The 20,091-nt window shown below is 56.9% G+C and overlaps 2 protein-coding genes across 12 annotated transcripts in view; one reads left to right on the plus strand and one right to left on the minus strand.

Moving 5' to 3' along the window:
- The window catches only part of Cic (capicua transcriptional repressor), a 27,632-nt gene extending 11,275 nt beyond the window's left edge, over positions 1-16,357 (plus strand). For 3 of the 11 annotated variants that reach the window (XM_029531701.1, XM_021219699.2, XM_029531702.1), the window contains exons 3-21: positions 6,618-6,767; positions 6,849-7,083; positions 7,181-7,310; positions 7,408-7,590; positions 7,672-7,837; positions 8,629-8,831; positions 8,923-9,148; positions 9,571-9,674; positions 9,896-11,120; positions 11,207-11,394; positions 12,772-12,893; positions 12,994-13,160; positions 13,247-13,537; positions 13,642-13,964; positions 14,265-14,515; positions 14,613-14,767; positions 14,849-14,980; positions 15,156-15,287; positions 15,364-16,343. In XM_029531701.1, coding sequence (XP_029387561.1) covers positions 6,618-6,767; positions 6,849-7,083; positions 7,181-7,310; positions 7,408-7,590; positions 7,672-7,837; positions 8,629-8,831; positions 8,923-9,148; positions 9,571-9,674; positions 9,896-11,120; positions 11,207-11,394; positions 12,772-12,893; positions 12,994-13,160; positions 13,247-13,537; positions 13,642-13,964; positions 14,265-14,515; positions 14,613-14,767; positions 14,849-14,980; positions 15,156-15,287; positions 15,364-15,731 — 4,751 coding nt within the window. In that variant the 3' untranslated portion in view covers positions 15,732-16,343. Of the gene's footprint in view, positions 1-3,947; positions 4,692-6,617; positions 6,768-6,848; positions 7,084-7,180; positions 7,311-7,407; positions 7,591-7,671; positions 7,838-8,628; positions 8,832-8,922; positions 9,149-9,570; positions 9,675-9,895; positions 11,121-11,206; positions 11,395-12,771; positions 12,894-12,993; positions 13,161-13,246; positions 13,538-13,641; positions 13,965-14,264; positions 14,516-14,612; positions 14,768-14,848; positions 14,981-15,155; positions 15,288-15,363 lie in introns of those variants that run through there. The other 8 variants (XM_021219702.1, XM_021219701.2, XM_021219700.2 and 5 more) reach the window with 8 other exon arrangements.
- Positions 16,358-17,090: 733 nt separating this feature from the next.
- On the minus strand, positions 17,091-20,054 carry Pafah1b3 (platelet activating factor acetylhydrolase 1b catalytic subunit 3). The gene is made up of 6 exons (XM_021219229.2): positions 19,943-20,054; positions 19,459-19,557; positions 19,173-19,262; positions 18,412-18,528; positions 18,189-18,311; positions 17,091-17,428 (listed from the first exon to the last, which is right to left on the minus strand). The coding sequence occupies exons 2-6, from the start codon at positions 19,537-19,539 to the stop codon at positions 17,141-17,143; spliced, it is 699 nt and encodes a 232-aa protein (XP_021074888.1). The 5' UTR covers positions 19,540-19,557; positions 19,943-20,054; the 3' UTR covers positions 17,091-17,140.
- Between the last annotated feature and the right edge of the window lie 37 nt (positions 20,055-20,091).

Consider the following 20,091-nt stretch of genomic DNA (forward strand, 5'->3'; position numbering starts at 1 on the left):
GTTACATGGGGGAACTGATAAGGAATTCTCCTGAGCCTGTAGGAGTCTTGGTAAGAGACCCCAAACTCTCCAAGCTTAACAGTTTCTAGCACCTGTTGATATATAAAAATCAGGCGTGGTGCTGCAGGCCTACTGCTCCATCCCCGAAGCAGCAAGCTCCAGGTTCGGGGGGGGGGGGGGGGGGGGGGGAGGCGTGCATCCCGGAGACCCTGGCGCCCGGGCATTAATGGCTCCATTAGTGGCCGGGAGGGAGGCGCATTAGCGGCGGCGACGGCGTCTGGCTCCCATTACCACCGGCGGCAGCGGCTGCACCGCAGGCGGCTGGACCCTAGCCCGGCGCGCCGCCTCCTCTGCCCGCACTTCGTCCCTGGTTCCCGCTCCGCACGAGGGCGCGGGTAGGAAACCCCAGACTCTATTTCGGCTGAAAAAACTGGAGTCTGACAGGCTTGGGTTCAGATGGCGGTTGCGGCATCTCCTGAAAGCAAGATGTTCCCCCGCCTCCAAGCCCGTTGCTCGCAAAAGAAAAAAAAAAAAAGACAGGAAAACGGTGCACCTGGGGCTTTGTGGACACAGACAGGCCGCGCCTAAACCCGTTTGCACCTATGGGTGCGGATTCCCGCGCACCCTTGGGGGTAGATTACCACCTCCACCACCCTAGCAGCGGGTCTCGGTCCTTTCTATTGGCTACTGTCGCACCTTCCGACCGCCGATTGGCAGAGGCTCTCTCCTTCACCCCACCCCCGCCCCTCCGTGTAGTTAACCCTTATGCGGCCAGGTCCTCCGACTGGGTGCTTCCCCCCCCCCATCCCAGACAGACTGGGTGCCAGCTGGCCCGCGCCCCGTCGCGGCCCGCGTGGGTGTCAGGCCGGCCGGGCACTCGCCCGCCTTCCAAGCACAAAGCGGCTTTGTAGGGCCTGTCGGGGACTGGCTGGGAGCCAGGCGGCTAGTGGAAAATCTCGTGAGCGCTCAGAGAAGAGGAGAACGCAGGGCGGCACCCCCTCCTCCGCCGGGCGGTGGCGCCTTCATCTGTTCGCGCCTAGTAGCCCTCCCAGCCCCGGAGCCAGCACACAACCACTCCCTGCTCTCGCACCTTTCCACCCCCAAGCCCCCGTCCCACTCTCCACCTGCAACCTGCTTTTCTCCCAATCCCTGGAGACACCCCCCCAACTTCTCCCCTCTCGTTTCCCCTTTCTCTCCCTGCCTACCCTAGCTTGGCACACACTGACTCACCCTGACGCTATTTTTAGCCCCCCCCATCCCTGTGGAGCCTTGCCAGCCCAATCCTAGGCTTGTTCCCCAGGCAACTCTGGCCGTCGCCGACGCCTCCCGGGATGGGTGGGTGGGTAGGTGGGTGTGTATGTTGAGAGCGGGTGAGGGGAGCTGGGGACACCGGGGTGGTGAGCCGAGCCCGGACCGGGGTGGGGAGCAGCCAAGGGCGGCTGGCGAGGGCGCGGTGCCTCGCGGGCTCAATAATTGGGGCCATGAGTTCGGAGTGAGTCGGCCTGTCCTTGGGTCTGTCAGTATCCCTGGCAGCTTGCCCCAGGCGTCAGGGCAGGTCTTGACCTGCACCGCCCCAGGTGGCTGTTGATGTGTCTGGGCTCTGTCCCCAGGTCAGGATGGTATGTTTTGTTGGGAGCTACTTAGTTTCGGGTTAAAGCTTTTGTAGAGTTGATGAGAGGTGGTGCAGAGGGTGGCTCCCATCATAGCCCTGCCCAGTACCTGCGATGGCGAGAGTGAAGGATGGCTGTGTACCTCCTCTCACATAGGGCTGGGGCCCCGGTTTAGGGAAACCCTCAGCCCTTTCCAATTTGGGAGGCCCCAGTTAGGGTTGGGTATGACTGGAGAGGGGAAGCTGTTTGGGGGATAGGATCTGCTCTTTCCCTTTCACTCGTAATCCACCCCCACCCAGGGTTCTTCCACCCTGAACAATAGAAGCTAAGTATAGGGCTGGCCCAGTGCCCAGGGCAGGGGGGCCCTTCCCGCCCGGATTCCAGCCCCTCCCTGCCAGGCAGGGCCCCCACTTGGTTGTACCGTGCCCTGAAAAGGGCCTCTTCCTATCCTTTTTCCATGGGTACTGTGTGTTCCACCAGATGTGCAATCTTCCCAGATGTGAGGCCCTCTTTTCCTGCTGTGCTGTGCTGTGCTGTGCTTGGCTTTTCTCACCCAACAGAAGCAGGGAAGTCTGTCCCTGGGCTACATGTAGTGCAGTGAGGAAGGGGTTAACTTAACAGTAGGTGACTCACTAAGTAAGACTCACGGTTGGGGAGAGGAGGGGGCAGCAGTGGGGAGATAGTGGGCTACATTGATTTCAGCCTCACGTTGCAGTCCCTAGGGCAGTGAGGTAATGGAGGGTCTGAGTCAGGGGCTGCATAAAGGGGAGGGGGCAGTCACCTAATAGTCCCTTTAGTAGCCCCTCTGGGCTGTCAGCCAAATGACTGGCCCTCTGGAGGTCAGAGGGTTACAGACCTGCCTGTCCCCTTGGGATCAAGTTACTCAGTTTTTTGACATCTCCTGCCTTCAGCTTTGTCAGTGAAGAGGGCAAATTGAAAAGGAGGATTGCCTGCTCTTGATCCACCTAACCTTGTGTTACTATTACCTGTCCAGTTGTGAGCCCAGGCCTCTTCTACTGGGGGAGACCCCCCCCAGACCCTGGCCTGGGTGCTGCTTGCTTTCTGTACTATATTGTCATTGTTTGATCTTGTTTCTGGGCCTTTTGGAATTCCCGCTTGTGTCCAGTGATGATGAGCACTTGAACTGGAGTCTAACGTGTCCTTCCATAACGCCCTGGCTGTGTGATCATGCATAATTTATTCAGCCTCTTTGAGCTTCATCTTCTCTCTTAAACACTAGGCATAAGGCTGATCTCCCTTCCTAGGTGGCTGTGAAACATCAGTGAACAAGATAACATATACAAGCTTCCACCACAGGGCTGCTCCAGTGGTAGCGCCCTCCCTTTCTCCTGGTCCTTTTTCTGGGGGCAATAGAGGGTGAGCAGTGGCGGTACTCACCGACTTACACTGCTAAATAGAAGGCCCAGAGTGCCTGGTAGCTTTATAGTGTGATAATAGTGGAAGACCATGGGGTTCTGGATACCTGATGGGTCTGGGTTATTGAAGAAGGTGGTGCCCTGGAGTGTGGGGTGGGGTCGGTATGATGGTGTCTGTGAGTTGTGTTCTGGTGTGGAAGTACTGGTGGGTACTTAGGAAGGCCGCGTGAGAGTGAGTGTGTTTAGTGGACAAACAGTGTCTGAGGCTGGCCTAATTCATGTGGGCTGGTGGAAGTTTGATGAGTGTTATGAAGGCATGCACATTTTGGTGAGGAATATAAAGCGATGGCGGGTAGGGAGTTAAGGATCGTGTGTACTTTTGAGGTAGTACATCTGTGCCAGCAGGTGTGCGAAGTATGTCTTCGCCTGTGACAGTATGGGTGTAAGACAGAGGGCGTGCAGTGCCCGTAGCGGTGTGTAAGCGACAATGGGTGTGGCATGGAAATATATCTATGAGGAGTCTGCGCGCGCCTGTGTACTCGAGTTAGAGCTCAGGGATGATTTGCCCAATCCTTCACCGTTGGTCCTTCCAGCAAGACCCTGCGCGCCAGGCCGGCCACATCGTGAGTGAGCGTGTTCCTCGCGCGCACTGGACATACATAGCACGACACTCAACTTCGGGCCTCTGCAGCGCAGCACCCTGAACCGCCCCCCTGGCTTGCTGCCTTTGCTGCAGTGCGCCCTCCCTGCCACCCTACTGCGGGCCCGCCCCCGGCCGGCTTGGAGCCAACCGTAGTCCGCCCCGCCCCGCCCTTATTTGCATATGACTGACGTTCCCTTGGGGCAACCAATGGGGGCGGGCGCGGCGGGGCCTGACCCGCGCGCGGCGGCAGCAGCCAATAGGCTTAAGCGCAGGGGGCAGGGCTTGCGCGGAAGGCCGCGGGGGAAGCGGGGAAGGGGCGGGGGGAACGCTGCGGGGGGAGGGGAGCGCGTAGTAGTGGCGGGGCGGGGAGGCGGCGGTGGTTCGGCGCGGGGCTCGCTTGGAGCGCGCGGACGCTAGCACGCTAGTCCGTCTATCCGCCGGGGACCCGAGGTCGACCTGGTGTTCAGCCGCCGGCCCAGGGCCCGGAAAGGCGGGGCGGCGGCTCTGACTGCCGGGCGCGCGGGGCTAGAGCCGTTACCCGCCGGAGCTTCGAGGGAGGGAGGGAGGGAGGGAGCAAGCGAGCCAGCGGAGAAGGGAGGGGGCCGCCCCCGCGCACGCGCGCCGCGCCCCGCCCCGCCTGCCCCGCCTGCCGGACTCTGCGAGGGAGGAGGGAAAGGGAGGGGGCGGCGCCGATGGCCCCCGAGCCGCGCGCCCCGTGACGGCCCCCGCGCGCGCCGGGGGGCGGGGCGGGGACGGCTCTCGCTGACCTCCCCCGCCCCCTGGGCGGCGGGAGGCAGGCGGCGCTTTGCGCAGGCGCGCGCCCGGCTGAGACCCCCGCGTGGGGTGGCCGGAGGGGGCTGTGGGGGGGGCATGCGGCGACGGCCTCCCGCTGCCCCCGGGCCGGAGCGGCGACGGCCAAGGAACGGGTTACGGGCAGAGCGGTGTCGGCCGCTGAGGAGGTGCGATCCCCTGTCGGGCTCCCGCTGCTCCGGACCATGTACTCGGCCCACAGGCCCCTGATACCCGCGTCTGGCGCGGCCTCTCGTGGCCTCGGCATGTTCGGTCAGTAGCGTCTGGCGCTGGGACTGCAGGGGTCAAGGTGTCGGGGTGCTAAGCGCGGAGTATCGGTGATGGGATATAGCACCTGCACGGTAGAGGCAGAGTAAAGGGATGGCAGAGAAAGTTTAGAGTTTAGCGGGGCCAAGTGGTTAGCGATGGCAGGTGTGAGTGTAGCCAAGCGGTGGGAGTGAGGAGTGGGGCGCACATGGAGACAGGTGTGGTGCTTAAGTGACGGGATGGAACAGATCCATTCTGATTGGTGGTAAGGGCTACAGAGTAACAGGCTTCGGAGGAGTAGACCGAGACCTGCTGGTGGAAGATGGAGAATAAGGACAGGGAGGGGGCTTACTTAGGTCTAAGGACAGGTTTCGGGGGAGGTGGGGTGAGCACTGTTGGCTCAGAACGGACCGTGGGCAGCAGTATTTATGGTGTAGTTTGCTGGGAGGGTGGGAGAGAGGAACACCTGGACCCGTAGTGCACTAGGATGAGGGTAGGACTTTACCCCATTGTCTGCTTGGCCTCTCCACCCCTCTCCCCATTTTCAGGAAAGCTAGGAAGTCTTGATGAGAAAGGTTTTTGTGGAGGTAGAAACACATCCAGGGCCTTGCAGGCTTTCTTGGGGTTGGAGTCTCTAGCTGGCTTTGGGGGCCCTAGGGGGAGGGGGCCAGGACTGTTAGGAATCTTGAGTGCCTTCCAGTTTTGTTTCCCTGCTTCCTTTAGGGCTCCTTTCCTTTGTCAGCCCCTCAGAATCAGGTCCTGAGGCCCGTTCTTCTTACAGTGCTCCCCCAGACTAGATTTCAGAAAGTATTGGGGTGAGGTCACCTCGGGTCAGGATGCTCTGGAGCAGGGGGAGGCAGGGAATGATGGGTATCAGAGATAGGGCGGTTCCCTCCTTCCCTCTTCCCCCTGAGCAGGGGCCTCTCTCCTCTGCTGGTTCCACTTCCCCTGAAGCCTGCGGCCTGCCAATGTGGGGAAGCTCACTGATAGCCTGGGTTTGCTCCTCAGTTCCAGCAGGCGTGGTCCCAGCTCAGGGATTATCCACTTTCCCAACCAGTTCTCAGGTGCAGCTGGGTCTGAATGTTTAACCTTCCACAAATCCACTGGTGAGGGAATTATCTTCCTGTCCATCACCTCAAGGAAGACACCTGGTACTTGAGCTTTCTCTGGGCTGCCCCAGTTCTGCCCCATTGCCCTCTGCTCTCTTTTCTGAGGACTTTACCACCACCACCACCCCCATCATTTGGGGCAGGAAGACTGGGCACTGGGCATGGGATAAGTCCAGTGGTTTACAGGGCGGGGAGCTTCTTACTGGGTGTTGGAGTCTGTTTAGGAGACAAAGAGGAGAGCCGCCTGGACTGCACCTAGGAGGGGGGCAGGTCTGGCCCTCTGGAGATTGGTTGTTAGGGGGAAAAGGCAAGGAGGTTGTTACTCGCTATGGGACTGTTTTAGATTCTAGACCCTGGAAATGTGTAGAGACAGGGAGGGGGAATAGAACCATTAACCTCAAAAGTAGAAGAGAGGGGAGTGTGAGGCCAAGGTGAGACCGTGACGACATGGCTGTTGGGAGGAGTGTCCAGCCTTGTAAAGGTCTTAGGACATCAGTGCAGCTGAGAGTGACCTGGTTTGTGGCAAGAGCCAGTTCCTCTGGCTTGGTCCCTGGTGGCAGGGCTGGTGGAGGTTGGGAGGGAGGAATGGGATATGAGTACTATTGCTCTTTCCTGCGGTGCTTTCTTTTAGGGTTTTTTGTTTTGTTTTTCTTTTTCTTTCCTGAATGACGTTTCACTGACGGCCTGAAAGAAAGGCCCACGGGTTGGGTTCTGAGGCTTGCTTGGGTGGAGCCACTTCACACAGGTTGGGATGAGGAGCCTGATTTGTGTAGGTCAGGGCCAAGCTCTCCTGGTGCTCCGCTCACATGGCTCCTTCCTACAGTGTGGACAAATGTGGAACCTCGTTCTGTGGCTGTGTTCCCCTGGCACTCCTTAGTCCCCTTCCTGGCACCCAGCCAGCCCGACCCCTCTGTGCAGCCTAGTGAGGCCCAGCAACCTGCCAGCCACCCTGTGGCCTCCAACCAGAGCAAAGGTAAGGGGTAGGGACTATGGGAATGTGGCGATGGGGGTCCAGATAGCCCTGGAGTCCTCTGACTGAGTGCTCTGATCCTAGAACCTGCTGAGTCTGCTGCTGTTGCTCATGAGCAGCCACCAGGAGGGACGGGGGGTGCTGACCCTGGACGGCCCCCTGGAGCAGTTTGCCCTGAGAGCCCAGGGCCTGGACCTCCACTTACTTTGGGTGGTGTGGATCCTGGTAAAAGTCTCCCTCCCACCACTGAGGAGGAGGCTCCTGGCCCTCCAGGAGAGCCCCGGCTGGACAGTGAGACCGAGAGTGATCACGATGATGCGTGAGTCCTCCAGGGCCTGGTATGGGCTGGGGCCGCTGGGGCGTGGGGTGCAGCGTCTTAGACTCCTGCTCTTCCTTGTCCCTGATGGTTCCCACAGCTTCCTCTCCATCATGTCTCCTGAGATTCAGCTGCCTCTGCCACCTGGAAAGCGCCGCACCCAGTCTCTGAGTGCCTTGCCCAAGGAACGAGACTCCTCTTCTGAAAAGGATGGACGAAGTCCTAACAAGGTGCTTTCTTTATTATACCTTAGTTCTGTCCTGCTATGGCTGCCCAATCCAGCCCCAAGCCCAGCCCTAACTGTCCTCTGGGCTGTGTTCACTGCAGCGGGAGAAGGACCATATCCGTCGGCCCATGAATGCCTTCATGATCTTCAGCAAGCGGCACCGGGCCTTGGTCCACCAGCGGCACCCCAACCAGGACAACCGGACTGTCAGCAAGATCCTGGGAGAGTGGTGGTATGCCCTGGGGCCCAAGGAGAAGCAGAAATACCACGATCTGGCCTTCCAGGTAATTTTTCCTCTCCTTGGTTCTTCCCAGTATCCTCTGGTGGGGCGGAAAGTGAAGGGTTGCCCTGCCCTTTCCTGCCAGGTGAAAGAGGCCCACTTCAAGGCCCACCCAGATTGGAAATGGTGCAACAAGGACCGAAAGAAGTCCAGCTCAGAGGCCAAGCCTGCGAGCCTGGGTCTGGCAGGAGGGCACAAGGAGACGCGGGAACGGAGCATGTCGGAGACGGGAACTGCTGCTGCCCCTGGGGGTTAGTCAGCTCCTTGGCTCTCCCCCCGCCACCTCCCCCTGAGGGCTGCCAGCCTTCCCCTTGCTTGCTCAACCCCTGCCTGAGCAACTTCTCTTCTTTGTTGCTTTTGAGGACTTGTTCACAAAAGAACTGGCAGTTGATTTATGTGAATGAGCCAGGGAGATGCAGATAAGAGACCCAAATACAAGTTGTTACCTACTGTCATTTACTGAGCATTTACTACATACACAGAAATCAGATCCCTTTTCCAGTGATTAAGTAACCTCGGAGAGACCAAGTTACTTGATTAAAGTCAGGGGCTAACAAGCACCATAGACTCTACCTTGATTTAAACTCTACCTTGGTCGGCTCCCCAGGACCACAGTTAGAGCCATTGCCATTCACAACACCCTGGATCAGCTGCCTCTAGGAGATTCGTGGTCCTTAGGGGGTACAATACTGTGGATATAGCTTTCTACAAAAGTGGAGATCTTACTGCTTCTCTCATCTAGGAACACTAAGGCTCAGACAGGCCAGTGGTTAACTAACCAGCCTCATGGACCAGTGTGCAGGCTTTTCATACTCAAGAATGTCTGCTTCCGGGAGTGGGCCTACTCCCTGCAGGCCCACAGGACAGAAGCTTGTGGGAGGACATGTTGGACTGGAGACTGGTGTCTCACTTCTACCAAGTGGCTGAGGAACTCTGGGCCTGTTGTGCTCGGACCTAGAGACACCTGTGGAAGGTTGTGCCAGTTCAGGTGCTTTTTGGAGACTTCCTGACTGTTACAGCTTGGGCACCTTCTGCTTTACAGTGTCTTCTGAGCTCCTGTCCGTTGCCGCCCAGACACTCTTGAGCTCGGACACCAAGGCTCCAGGGAGTGGCCCCTGTGGAGCAGAACGACTACATACAGTTGGGGGACCTGGCTCAGCTCGACCCAGAGCCTTCTCCCACAGTGGGGTGCACAGTCTTGATGGTGGGGAAGTAGACAGCCAAGCACTACAAGAACTGACCCAGGTTCGAGGCTCAGGTCACCAGGGAGGTGGGGCAGGGAGGGCTGCATAGGGCAGCAGACCCACCTAAACTCTCCCTGCCACCTGTCCCACAGATGGTTTCTGGCCCCACATCATACTCCGGCCCAAAGCCTTCCCCCCAGTATGGTGCTCCAGGATCTTTTGCAGCTCCTGGGGAAGGAGGTACCTTGGCCACTAGTGGGCGGCCTCCACTGTTGCCCTCCCGAGCCTCTCGTTCCCAGCGTGCGGCCAGTGAGGACATGACCAGTGATGAGGAGCGGATGGTCATCTGTGAGGAAGAAGGGGATGATGATGTCATCGGTGAGTAGGGTGGCTCACAATCCTGGTGGGGCCCTGTAGGCAAAGGCTCAGTGGGTAGCTGGTCCCTGGGCTCCTGTAGTTTTTTTTTTTTTTTTCCCCACGTTCGTGACTGTATACTGTTGTGTATACTTCAGCCACGGAAGCTCCCAGCCATGCAGGAAACCCAAAGCTATGGATGTCATGAGCAGAACACTAGATGGCTCTTTCTAGTGTACGTTTCAGGTTCTTCGTTGGTCGGAACACATAACCCTGAGCCCAGGACTAGCCTTCAGTGCTCCCTTTGCCCCGCTCTGCTGCCACCATGGTCACCATCCACTTGTCTGCTTGGCACAGAGCTAGAGCGCAGAGTCTATTTTAGACTATTTCCTCCTGGGTCGCTCTGTACTCAGTCCCTTCCTCACACTGTTCCCTCTGCTCCTCAGCTGATGACAGCTTTGGCACCACCGACATTGATCTCAAGTGCAAGGAACGGGTGACTGACAGTGAGAGTGGAGACAGCTCTGGGGAGGACCCAGAGGGTAACAAGGTGAGGCGTGGGGGGCACTGGGACATGCTGCTGTCCTGTCACTCTTAGAAGAGAATGCGCATGGATCACTGACTCGGGGAAATTGGTCATGTCCAGGATGAGTTGGCCTTCAGTTGGCAGGGGTGCTTTTGGCTGGCCTGCTTACAAGGAGGCAGGGTTCCTGGGATAGGGGTCCAGCTGCCTACACTGCCTGACTTGGGCTTCTCTTTCCTTAACCCCAGGGCTTTGGCCGTAAGGTGTTCTCACCTGTCATCCGCTCCTCCTTTACCCATTGCCGTCCAACCCTGGACCCTGAGCCTCCAGGGCCCCCGGATCCACCTGCAGCCTTCAGCAAAGGCTACGGTCCCACCCCATCATCCTCCTCTTCACCTGCTTCCACCTCAGTCTCAGTCTCCACCTCCTTTTCACTGGGCTCTGGAACCTTTAAGACCCAGGAGTCTGGTCAGGGCAGCACAGCGGTGCCACTACGGCCCCCGCCCCCTGGAGCCGGGGGCCCAGCAACACCTTCCAAGGCCACTCGGTTTCCTCCTACGGATTCTGCCACCTTTCGGCGCAAGAGACCTGAAAGTGTTGGTAGCCTTGAAGCACCGGGCCCCTCAGTCATTGCAGCGCCTCCCAGTGGGGGAGGAAACATTCTGCCAACACTGGTTCTGCCTCCGAGCAAGGAGGATCGGGAGGGTACACGAGTGCCCTCGGCCCCAGCCCCATCACTGGCTTATGGGGCTCCAGCAGCCCCTCTGTGCCGCCCTGCTGCCACCATGGTCACCAACGTGGTACGGCCTGTCAGCAGCACTCCTGTGCCCATTGCCTCTAAGCCCTTTCCCACCTCTGGTCGGGCTGAGGTATCTTCAAATGACACAGTAGGTGCCAGGACTGAAATGGGCACGGGATCCCGGGTGCCTGGGGGCTCCCCAATGGGTGTCAGTTTAGTGTATTCAGATAAGAAGTCAGCAGCAGCCACCTCACCAGCTCCACATTTGGTAGCTGGACCTTTATTGGGCACTGTGGGGAAGGCACCTGCTACTGTCACCAACTTGCTGGTAGGCACCCCAGGCTATGGGGCTCCTGCATCGCCTGCTGTTCAGTTTATTGCCCAGGGAGCCCCAGGCAGTGCAACCCCTGCAGGCTCAGGAGCAAGTACTGGGAGTGGCCCCAATGGGCCAGTACCCCTGGGCATCCTGCAGCCAAGTGCCCTAGGCAAGGCTGGGGGAATCACACAGGTGCAGTACATCCTGCCCACACTGCCCCAGCAGCTTCAAGTGGCACCTGCCCCAGCACCAGCCCCTGGGACCAAGGCAGCAGCTCCCAGTGGCCCTGCACCCACCACCAGCATCCGTTTCACCCTCCCTCCGGGCACCTCGACCAACGGCAAGGTCCTGGCTGCCACTGCACCCACTGCTGGCATCCCTATCCTGCAGTCCGTACCCTCAGCCCCACCCCCTAAAGGTGAGGCCTGAGCTGGGCATTGTAGGGATTTGGGTCACAAGCCTGTTTGGCTGTCTTGTAACCTTTTCTTTTGTTGCCTCTTCTAGCCCAGTCAGTTTCTCCTGTCCAGGCCACACCTTCAGGTGGCTCAGCCCAGCTGCTGCCTGGGAAGGTGCTAGTCCCCCTGGCTGCCCCTAGCATGTCAGTTCGAGGTGGAGGGGCTGGTCAGCCACTGCCCCTGGTTAGCTCGCCTTTCTCAGTACCTGTCCAAAATGGTGCCCAACAACCTAGCAAGGTAAGGCACTCTGATAGTGGCCTCACCTCTTCTCCGCACTGATGGTTGTCATCCGTGTGTCCACCTGTGTCACTGTCTGCCTTCCTTCCCTGTTTGCTTCTCCACTTTTTTACTTTGGAACTTGGTGGTGACTTTTTTCACTTGTGTGTATTTATCTGAAGCTTGGGGAATCAACATTTATTAGAGTTGAAGAGAAAAATGAAAGAGCAAACAAGTTGTAAGTCCTGGTAGTTGTGGGCAGGATGGGCAAGAAGAAGGTCATAGTACCTTTCTGAGTGAGGGTTAGCAATGGAAGTCTGTAAGCTGCTGTAGAAAATGAGTTGGGGCTGGGCACGGTGGCATACCCACTTAGTATTCAGGAGACAGGCAAGCGGATTTCTGTGTGAGATTAAGGCTTTCTTTTTTTTTTTTAAAGATTTGTTTATTTATTATATGTAATTATACTGTAGCTGTCTTCAGACACTCCAGAAGAGGGAGTCAGATCTTGTTCCGGATGGTTATGAGCCACCATGTGGTTGCTGGGATTTGAACTCTGGACCTTTGGAAGAGCAGTCGGGTGCTCTCACCCACTGAGCCATCTCACCAGCCCAGATTAAGGCTTTCTATGTAATGAGGTCCACCAGGGAAGACACTGTTTCAGAAAGCGTGCGTGGATGCGGGGAAACTGGAGAGCACTTGCTGTTCTTGCAGAGGACCTAGATTCTCAGCACCACACTACCACCTGGAGGTGCACAGCCATCTGTTCCTCCAGTTCCAGGGGATCAGATGACCTTTTGGCCTCTGCAGGCACTGCATACACACAGTGCAAATACACATGTGCAGGCAAAACACTCGGACCTTTTTTTTTTTTTTTTTTTTGGTTTTTTGAGACAGGGTTTTTCTGTGTAGCCCTGGCTGTCCTGGAACTCACTCTGTAGACCAGGCTGGCCTCGAACTCGGAAATCCGCCTGCCTCTGCCTCCCGAGTGCTGGGATTAAAGGCGTGTGCCACCACGCCCGGCTCACTCGGACATTTTTAAAAATGTTGGGGATGTTCTGAGAAAGCCCAGAGCGTCAGGGCTTTCTTAGGAATATGCTTAGGAGTTGGGCTACTATTTTAAGTGAGAGATGTGAAAAGGAAACATTAACATTTTAGTTAGAACTCAAACTCAGAAGAACAGGTAGGCCCAGCAATGCTCAGAGTAACCGCCTCCTCCTCCTAATGGTTCTGTACAGCCCACTCTCAGTGATGAGTGTCTCCGCCTGTTCACCATCTAGATTCTCCTCCTCTCACAGTCTCGGGCTCAGATCTCTGCTCTTGCCTGGCCGTAGTGTAGGCCGCAGCCCTCCCTGCCTTCTGGTCATAGCTTACCTTAGCCTGTGGGCACTCTCACCACAGATTATCCAGCTGACTCCTGTGCCTGTGAGCACACCTAGTGGCCTGGTACCACCCCTGAGCCCAGCCACAATGCCGGGACCCACATCACAGCCTCAGAAGGTCCTGTTGCCCTCTTCCACAAGGTGAGTCCAGTTAAGCCCCTTTCCTCACTTGAAGCCAGGCCAGGGGTGGAGTAGGGCCAGCCCACCTGACTTCACTCCTTCCCTTTCCTCTCCTTGGCAGAATCACCTATGTACAGTCAGCAGGCGGGCACACTCTGCCTCTAGGTACCAGCTCTGCATGCAGTCAGACTGGAGCAGTAACCTCATACGGGCCCGCCAGCTCTGTAGCTCTGGGCTTTACGTCGTTGGGGCCCAGTGGTCCTGCCTTTGTACAGCCTCTGCTCTCAGGTGAGAGGTGGCCTTGGGATTTGGGGTGGGGTTGAGATAGCTCCAGATCCTAACTTGGTTCCCTGCCTCTTCTGTCTTCCTCCTAGCAGGCCAAGCTCCTTTGCTGGCTCCTGGCCAGGTGGGCGTGTCACCTGTGCCTAGCCCCCAGTTGCCTCCTGCCTGTACAGCCCCTGGAGGTCCTGTCATAACAGCATTTTACCCTGGCAGCCCTGCACCCACTTCAGCACCCCTGGGCCCACCTTCCCAAGCTCCACCAAGCCTGGTCTACACTGTAGCCACCAGTACCACCCCACCTGCTGCTACCATTCTGCCCAAGGGCCCACCAGCCTCTGCCACTGCCACTCCAGCCCCTACTAGTCCTTTCTCTAGTGCCACAGGTAGGTGTCAGGGCAGCTCAGGGGCAGGGTTTGTGCAAGCTGGGAAACCCAGGGGATGGGCTTGAGTGGGGCCTGGCTCACTAGATGCTCTTTTCCTTTACCAGCAGGCTCCATGACCTACAGCTTAGTGGCTCCCAAAGCTCAGCGACCCAGCCCAAAAGCTCCCCAGAAAGTAAAGGCAGCCATTGCCAGCATTCCTGTGGGGTCTTTTGAATCGGGCACTACTGGGCGGCCTGGACCTACACCCCGACAGTCTTCAGACTCTGGCGTAGCCCGAGAGCCAGCTGTCCCAGAATCAGAACTTGAGGGGCAGCCCACACCCCCAGTCCCCCCACCCCCCACAGAGACCTGGCCTCCCACTGCCCGGAGCAGTCCCCCACCCCCCTTGCCTGCTGAGGAGCGACCTGGCACTAAAGGCCCTGAGACTGTAAGTATCTAGCTGACTGTGGGACTCTAATGCTGGTCTCTCTTCTTGCCACTTTGAACTGTTCTTCCTTCCACCATGTCTGTGTGTATCTCCTACCTGTCTGCTGTCCCCATTCCATTCTATTTGAGATCTGCATTCTGGGTATCCTGGCCTTCAGAGGCCAAGGGTTTGTCTCATCTTTCATCTCTCTTAATCTTGTTCCTAGCTATTGGCTCATGATCTCCCCAACCCCACAACTCTTTGAGTCTCCTTTAACCCTAGCACATCTAAGCTCAGTGATCTTGCCTGTCCCCACCTCAGGCCAGCAAATTCCCCAGCTCATCTTCAGACTGGCGAGTTCCTGGGCTGGGCCTGGAGAGTCGTGGGGAGCCTCCTACTCCTCCCAGCCCAGCTCCAGCCACAGGCCCCAGTGGAAGCAGCAGTGGCAGCAGCGAGGGCAGTAGTGGGAGGGGAGCTGGGGACACACCCGAGCGCAAGGAAGTGACTAGTTCTGGCAAGAAGATGAAGGTGCGGCCCCCGCCCCTGAAGAAGACCTTTGACTCTGTGGACAAGTGAGCAGGGGCTGGGATCTTGGCAGAGTGCCTAGGGCTGGTTGGGAGAAGGGGCAGCTACAGGCAGACAAAAGAGGTGACCCTGCTGGCCCCCCAGCAGGGTCCTGTCAGAAGTGGACTTTGAAGAGCGGTTTGCTGAGCTGCCGGAGTTTAGACCAGAGGAGGTGCTGCCCTCACCCACCCTACAGTCTCTGGCCACCTCGCCTCGGGCTATCCTTGGCTCCTACCGCAAGAAGAGGAAGAATTCCACGGGTAGGCAGCTCTGGCTCCTAAATAGGTTGGGGGCAGGCCTGAGGCCACTTCTGCTAAATCTGAGCCTGCTTGTTTGACTAGACCTAGACTCAGCGCCTGAAGACCCCACCTCACCCAAGCGCAAGATGAGGAGACGGTCGAGCTGCAGCTCCGAGCCCAACACCCCCAAGAGTGCCAAGTGCGAGGGGGACATCTTCACCTTTGATCGCACAGGTGCCAGTGTTTAGGGGACTGGGCTTTCAGGAGTGGTGATGTCATGAGTGTAGTGGGGGAGGCTCGGTCAAGGCTGACCCCCATTGAAACAGAGTTGGCAAGCCTTGGCACCTGGATGGTGGCAGGAAGTATGTGTAAGGTCTCCGCTGCAGCCCTGACTGAACTGCCTGTGCAGGTACTGAAACAGAGGATGTGCTTGGGGAGCTGGAGTATGAGAAGGTGCCCTACTCATCACTGCGGCGCACCCTGGACCAACGGCGGGCCCTGGTCATGCAGCTCTTCCAGGACCATGGCTTCTTCCCATCAGGTCAGGAAGGCAGACACTCTTGGGACTCACTCATATGGGGACTTGCTCACTTATCTCACTTTCTTTCTGTCCCCAGCCCAGGCCACAGCAGCCTTCCAGGCCCGCTATGCAGACATCTTCCCATCCAAGGTGTGTCTGCAATTAAAGATCCGAGAGGTCCGCCAGAAGATCATGCAGGCAGCCACTCCCACAGAGCAGCCCCCTGGGGCTGAAGCCCCCCTGCCTGGACCACCCCCTACTGGCATGGCTGCTACTCCTGTCCCCACCCCCAGCCCTGCTGGGGGCCCTGACCCCACCTCTCCAGGCTCGGACTCTGGCACTGCCCAAGTTGCCCCACCACTGCCTCCACCCCCAGAGCCTGGGCCTGGACAGCCTGGCTGGGAGGGGGCTCCCCAACCCTCACCACCTCCCTCTGGCCCTTCCACAGCTGCCACAGGCAGGTGAGGGGCCCTTGAAAAGACCCCAGGACCCACAGTACCCCCCCTCAGGAGATGGACAGTATATAGATGGCAGGAATTGGGGGCCAGACAGAGGGATAGTTACTGCCTCCCCAGGAAGCCATTTTGTCCTTTCCAGTTTGGTGCGGAATGTGGCCTGTTCCCCTTGTATATATTCCCTCCCTGTGCTGGGGGGCAGCAGGGGCAGATACCCTCCACTGAGCTCTTGTATATAACCTGAAGTGTGTGACCTTCAGAGCTTTTCACTTGTACTTTATGCAGAATGGCTCCTGTGAGGGCTGCAAGCTGGAGGGTAGTATGAGCCTTGGGCCACAGGGAGAAGATGCCTGTGGAGTAGTGGGGAGTTCATGCATCCCCCCTTTTTCCCCAGAGGGGCTGGACTCAGGTTAGTTTGGGGTGGGGGTGGGCTCCTGCACTTTGCCACAGGCATGGGGAGGATTCTCCCCACCCTCCGCCCTCCCAACTTGGGTTGTACTTTCTAAGAAGGTGATTCCCCCTACCATTGTCCCCATTCCCAGAACAAAACATGTTGATCATGTGCAATATTTCTTACTGTGCCGAGAAGCCGCAATGACCGAGATTAAAGCTGTTTAACACACATGTGGGCTGCTGGCTTGTTTCTCAAGTACTACTTGCACACTCCTATCTAGCCCCAGGTGGGCATGGGTCAGCTCCACACGGCCCCATCATTACCTGTTAGCGCCAAGGGACTTACTTTGGTGTGACAGCCAGAGCAGTCTGGGGACTGTCTGCCCATCCAATAGGCAGCAGCTTGAGTACAGACTGAGGCCTTGCACTGTGAGAAGGGTAGTTCATGGCTATTGGCCACTGAATCAGTTTTACTCAAAACATTCAAAGGGCAGCACTTACAGGGCCAGTTCAGGACCATGGGCTATCTTCAGTGACTGACCCCTACTAACCTCCATGTGGTCTGAGGCAGCACTGCCACCAGGGGAGGAGCCCACCCGAGACTGAACCTCCTCCCTGTGCAAGTTCTAGAGAGTATAAAAAGACTTGGGATGCATTAACATCTAGAAAAGCCAGAGCACCAGGAAGTTGTAGCATGTATCTGCTGGGGCAACTTCCTGAAGGGACAGCTTGTGGGGTGAGATATTTGATAATGTTTGGATACTGTTCCAGAGTTTACTGATTGACACTGATCCTAACTGGGTAATAATGGCAAACTGGTTTCAACCAGAATTTGCCCAAAGCACACTACTGAAATTCAACTGACTTCAAGAACCAAAATATCTGCTATAGGTACAAATAGAAATGCCTTGAGTAACAATGGGTCAAGGATGTGGCGGGTGGTGGTACTCAGACATGCCTAACCATAAAGCAGAAAACGGAGGAGGAGGAGGAGAAGCAATTTAATGTCAAGGGAAGGGAAGATGCTTAGGATGCTGTCTCTGGCAGAGGGATGCCTTGGCCCTGATCTTGGGCCAGGAGACGAAGAAGCAGGGAGTGCAGGGCCCGGCAGACAGGTGTGTACCCCAGGCGGCTCAGGTGTAGGTAATCATACATGTCATGGTGACTTATGGTGCCGTCGGAATGCACAAACCCAGGGTCTGCATCTAAGAAATGGGCTCGGGGGTAGCCAGCTAGTGCTGCCCGAACCAGCTCATTTACCTGTCGGTTTTTCTCTCGAAGTGGGTTGGGGTGCTGGCCTCTCGGAAGCAGGCCCTGAGGAGGCACACCAATAGTAAGCTGTCAGATCAGCATCTCTGGACCAAACTGTCCACCTTCACCGCCCCCCCCCCCCACCGCACCCCCGGAAATTGTCAGCTGTAAAATAGTTTAGGGATGTGAAACTAGGGAGGACGTGCATTAAGAATCTTGCAGGTGGCAGCCTGTTTGCAGAGATTAATCATTAAAGACGTAATGCCAGCGGGCTTTTTCAGAGGTGGAAATGTCTTAGCTAGAAATGATAAAGCTTAATTTAATGCAGGAACACCTGACAACTTTCTGAGATTTTTTTTTCAACACTCAAATTACCTAGCATTCCCTTGGTCAACAGGCGATTGGTCCAAGCCACTGTTTTGTAAACAGGGTCTCTATGTAGCCATGGCTGTCTTCACTATATAGACCAGGCTGGCTTTGAACTCACAGAGACCTGCCTGCCTCTGCCTCTGCCTCTAGAGCACTGGGATTTAAGGCATGCACCATCATGACTAGCCCACAGCCACTCTTATTTAAAGTGTCGAAATCTTTTACCAGACACTTTGTGGGAGACCACTGTGCCCAGGTGTCCATAACTGTCAAGTACAGCAGGTTTACCACTTTTAAAAAAAAAAACATTTTAAAGACAGGGTCTTGTCATATTGCCCAGAACGACCCTTATCTCAATTATCCTCCCGCCTCAGCCCTTCGAGTGCCTGGGTTATAGGCATGTGCCACCACAACTGTTGCCCCCTTTCCTTTGCCACGCTTCCAAAGCTCTCACCAGCACAACCACCCGTGCCTGAGGCTGCAGCTTGTTCACCAGTTGTACGATGGCCTTGATGCCGCCTGTCACTTGTTCGGCTGTGTGGCTATGGTTGTTGGTGCCCACCCAGACCACCACAATCTGTGGAGAGAGTGACCCAAAGCAACAGTAGAGAGGCAGGCAGAGAGAAGGCTAGCCCGCCAACCAGAGAAGGCTAGCCCACCACCCAGGCCTTACTTACCTTGGGCCGGATATGTTCCAGCTCCCCATTCTCAAGCCGCCAGAGTACATGCTGTGTGCTGTCACCGCCAATGCCAAAGTTAAGTGCATGCAGCGGTGAGAAGAGCTCCCGCCAGATCTGGGGTCAAGAGACGAAGTAGACACTAGCCACCGCCCTCTGCGGTAACTATATACCATTATGGATTAGCCTTACTTTATGGACAAGGTCCGGTTAAATCTCACCTTGACCAAATCCCGAATCATGGGACTTATTACTGCTTCACTTTAACCTAAATTCCACAGGAGTTACATTCATTTTATGAAGATCCTGTCTGCTTTAAGTATATACACAGAGCTAACAGCAATACAACTGAACCTCATTGTGGAAAAAAAAAAAGCCATTGTAGTTAAACTTCTTAGGGAGAGACTTTATTACTGATAGTCTTTGCAGAATACCATTACAATAAACCTTCACTTTCTGTAAAGCTATTACAACTTCGAGTAAACCCAACAGGGGCTGTGCCCCATTTTAAACAATGAAAAGCCTCACCTTACGCAATCATGAAGGAAAGCCAAGATTTAACTTGATACAGACAAACCCAACCCGACACACTCAGGGCACACACTTAATTCTCAGCCGAATGGCGCATGTACACGGGGTTCTTAGATTCTTGCTACCACGGACATTTCTGTATCCCTTATCTTGTCTGGCAGGTTCTGGGCTAGAAGTGCCAGTGAGGGTGCATGCCTGGATGAGGAAGGAGGAAACGGGTAGACCCTCACCTCACATTGGTGCATTAGCTGAACCAAGGAGTCCCCGATAAAGACTACTTCGGGTTCCTTGTCTTTGCTGTCCGCTACAAACCGATGGTGCTGCAGAGAAAGCCAGAAAGAGTCAAAGGCGCGCATGCTCCAGGCCCCGCCCCACACCGCTGCCTCAGGCCGAACAACCCCAAACAACCCAAACCTGGCTACCCACCTAGGTGAGGAGGAGGGCGTCACGAAGCAGTTCTATAGACACACCCGCCCCCCAGGCCCCTAACCCTGGGGACCGCGCGCGGTCACTCACCAGAGACATCCAGCGCCCGTCACCCTGCACGTCCTGCACAGGCGTGGGCTTGCTGGCCGGATTCTCCCCTTCCCCACTCATCCTCAGCACCGCAGCTCCCTGGGGATGAGAGTGGAGTCCGTCCGGGAAAGCTCCGCGAGGACGTGGAACCGCCACGCCCACCCCTACCTCTCGGGCCAACACAATGGACCGTCCCGCCGCGCTCGCTCGCTCGCTCGCTCGCGCGCAGGGCGAAGGCCGAGCCCGGACGCCGCCTCCTTTCTCAGACTAGAAACCGTCACATAGGAAGGAATCCTCGCTCCCCTCCCCCGACGGAGGCCGCAAAGTGGGTTCGTCTGCCGCTTCCCGCCGGGACCCCTTGCGGCCATGGCGGCCCAACGCAGGGGGGGATGGGGCAGGCGAGACCAAGCGGCACGCGTGGCAGGGGCGGGGAGGGAGAGACAAGAGAGACACAACCCAGAGTGGACGGGAAGGGGCAGGGTACCTGAAAGCCGACAGGGACCAGGGACAATCTAGCGTCCTCCGTCCGAGGAGGAAATCATTTGCTGCAGGGCCAGAAAACTCCGGAAGAGACCACCTACGGGTGTGTGTGTGTGTGTGTGTGTGTGTGTGTGTGTGTGTGTGTGTGTGTGT

The sequence above is a fragment of the Mus pahari genome, chromosome 19, assembly GCF_900095145.1.
Source record: "Mus pahari chromosome 19, PAHARI_EIJ_v1.1, whole genome shotgun sequence".
In the NCBI taxonomy this organism is placed as follows: Eukaryota; Metazoa; Chordata; class Mammalia; order Rodentia; family Muridae; genus Mus; species Mus pahari.

Bases quoted from the DNA above. Each gene is read 5' to 3' on its own strand.
- Pafah1b3 (XM_021219229.2), bottom strand. From the start codon at position 19,539: ATGAGTGGGGAAGGGGAGAATCCGGCCAGCAAGCCCACGCCTGTGCAG. The intron at 19,263-19,458 runs GTGAGTGACCGC...CTTTCTCTGCAG, and splicing joins ACGGGCGCTGGATGTCTCTG to CACCATCGGTTTGTAGCGGA. The intron at 18,312-18,411 runs GTAAGTAAGGCC...CTCTCTCCACAG, and splicing joins TGGAACATATCCGGCCCAAG to ATTGTGGTGGTCTGGGTGGG.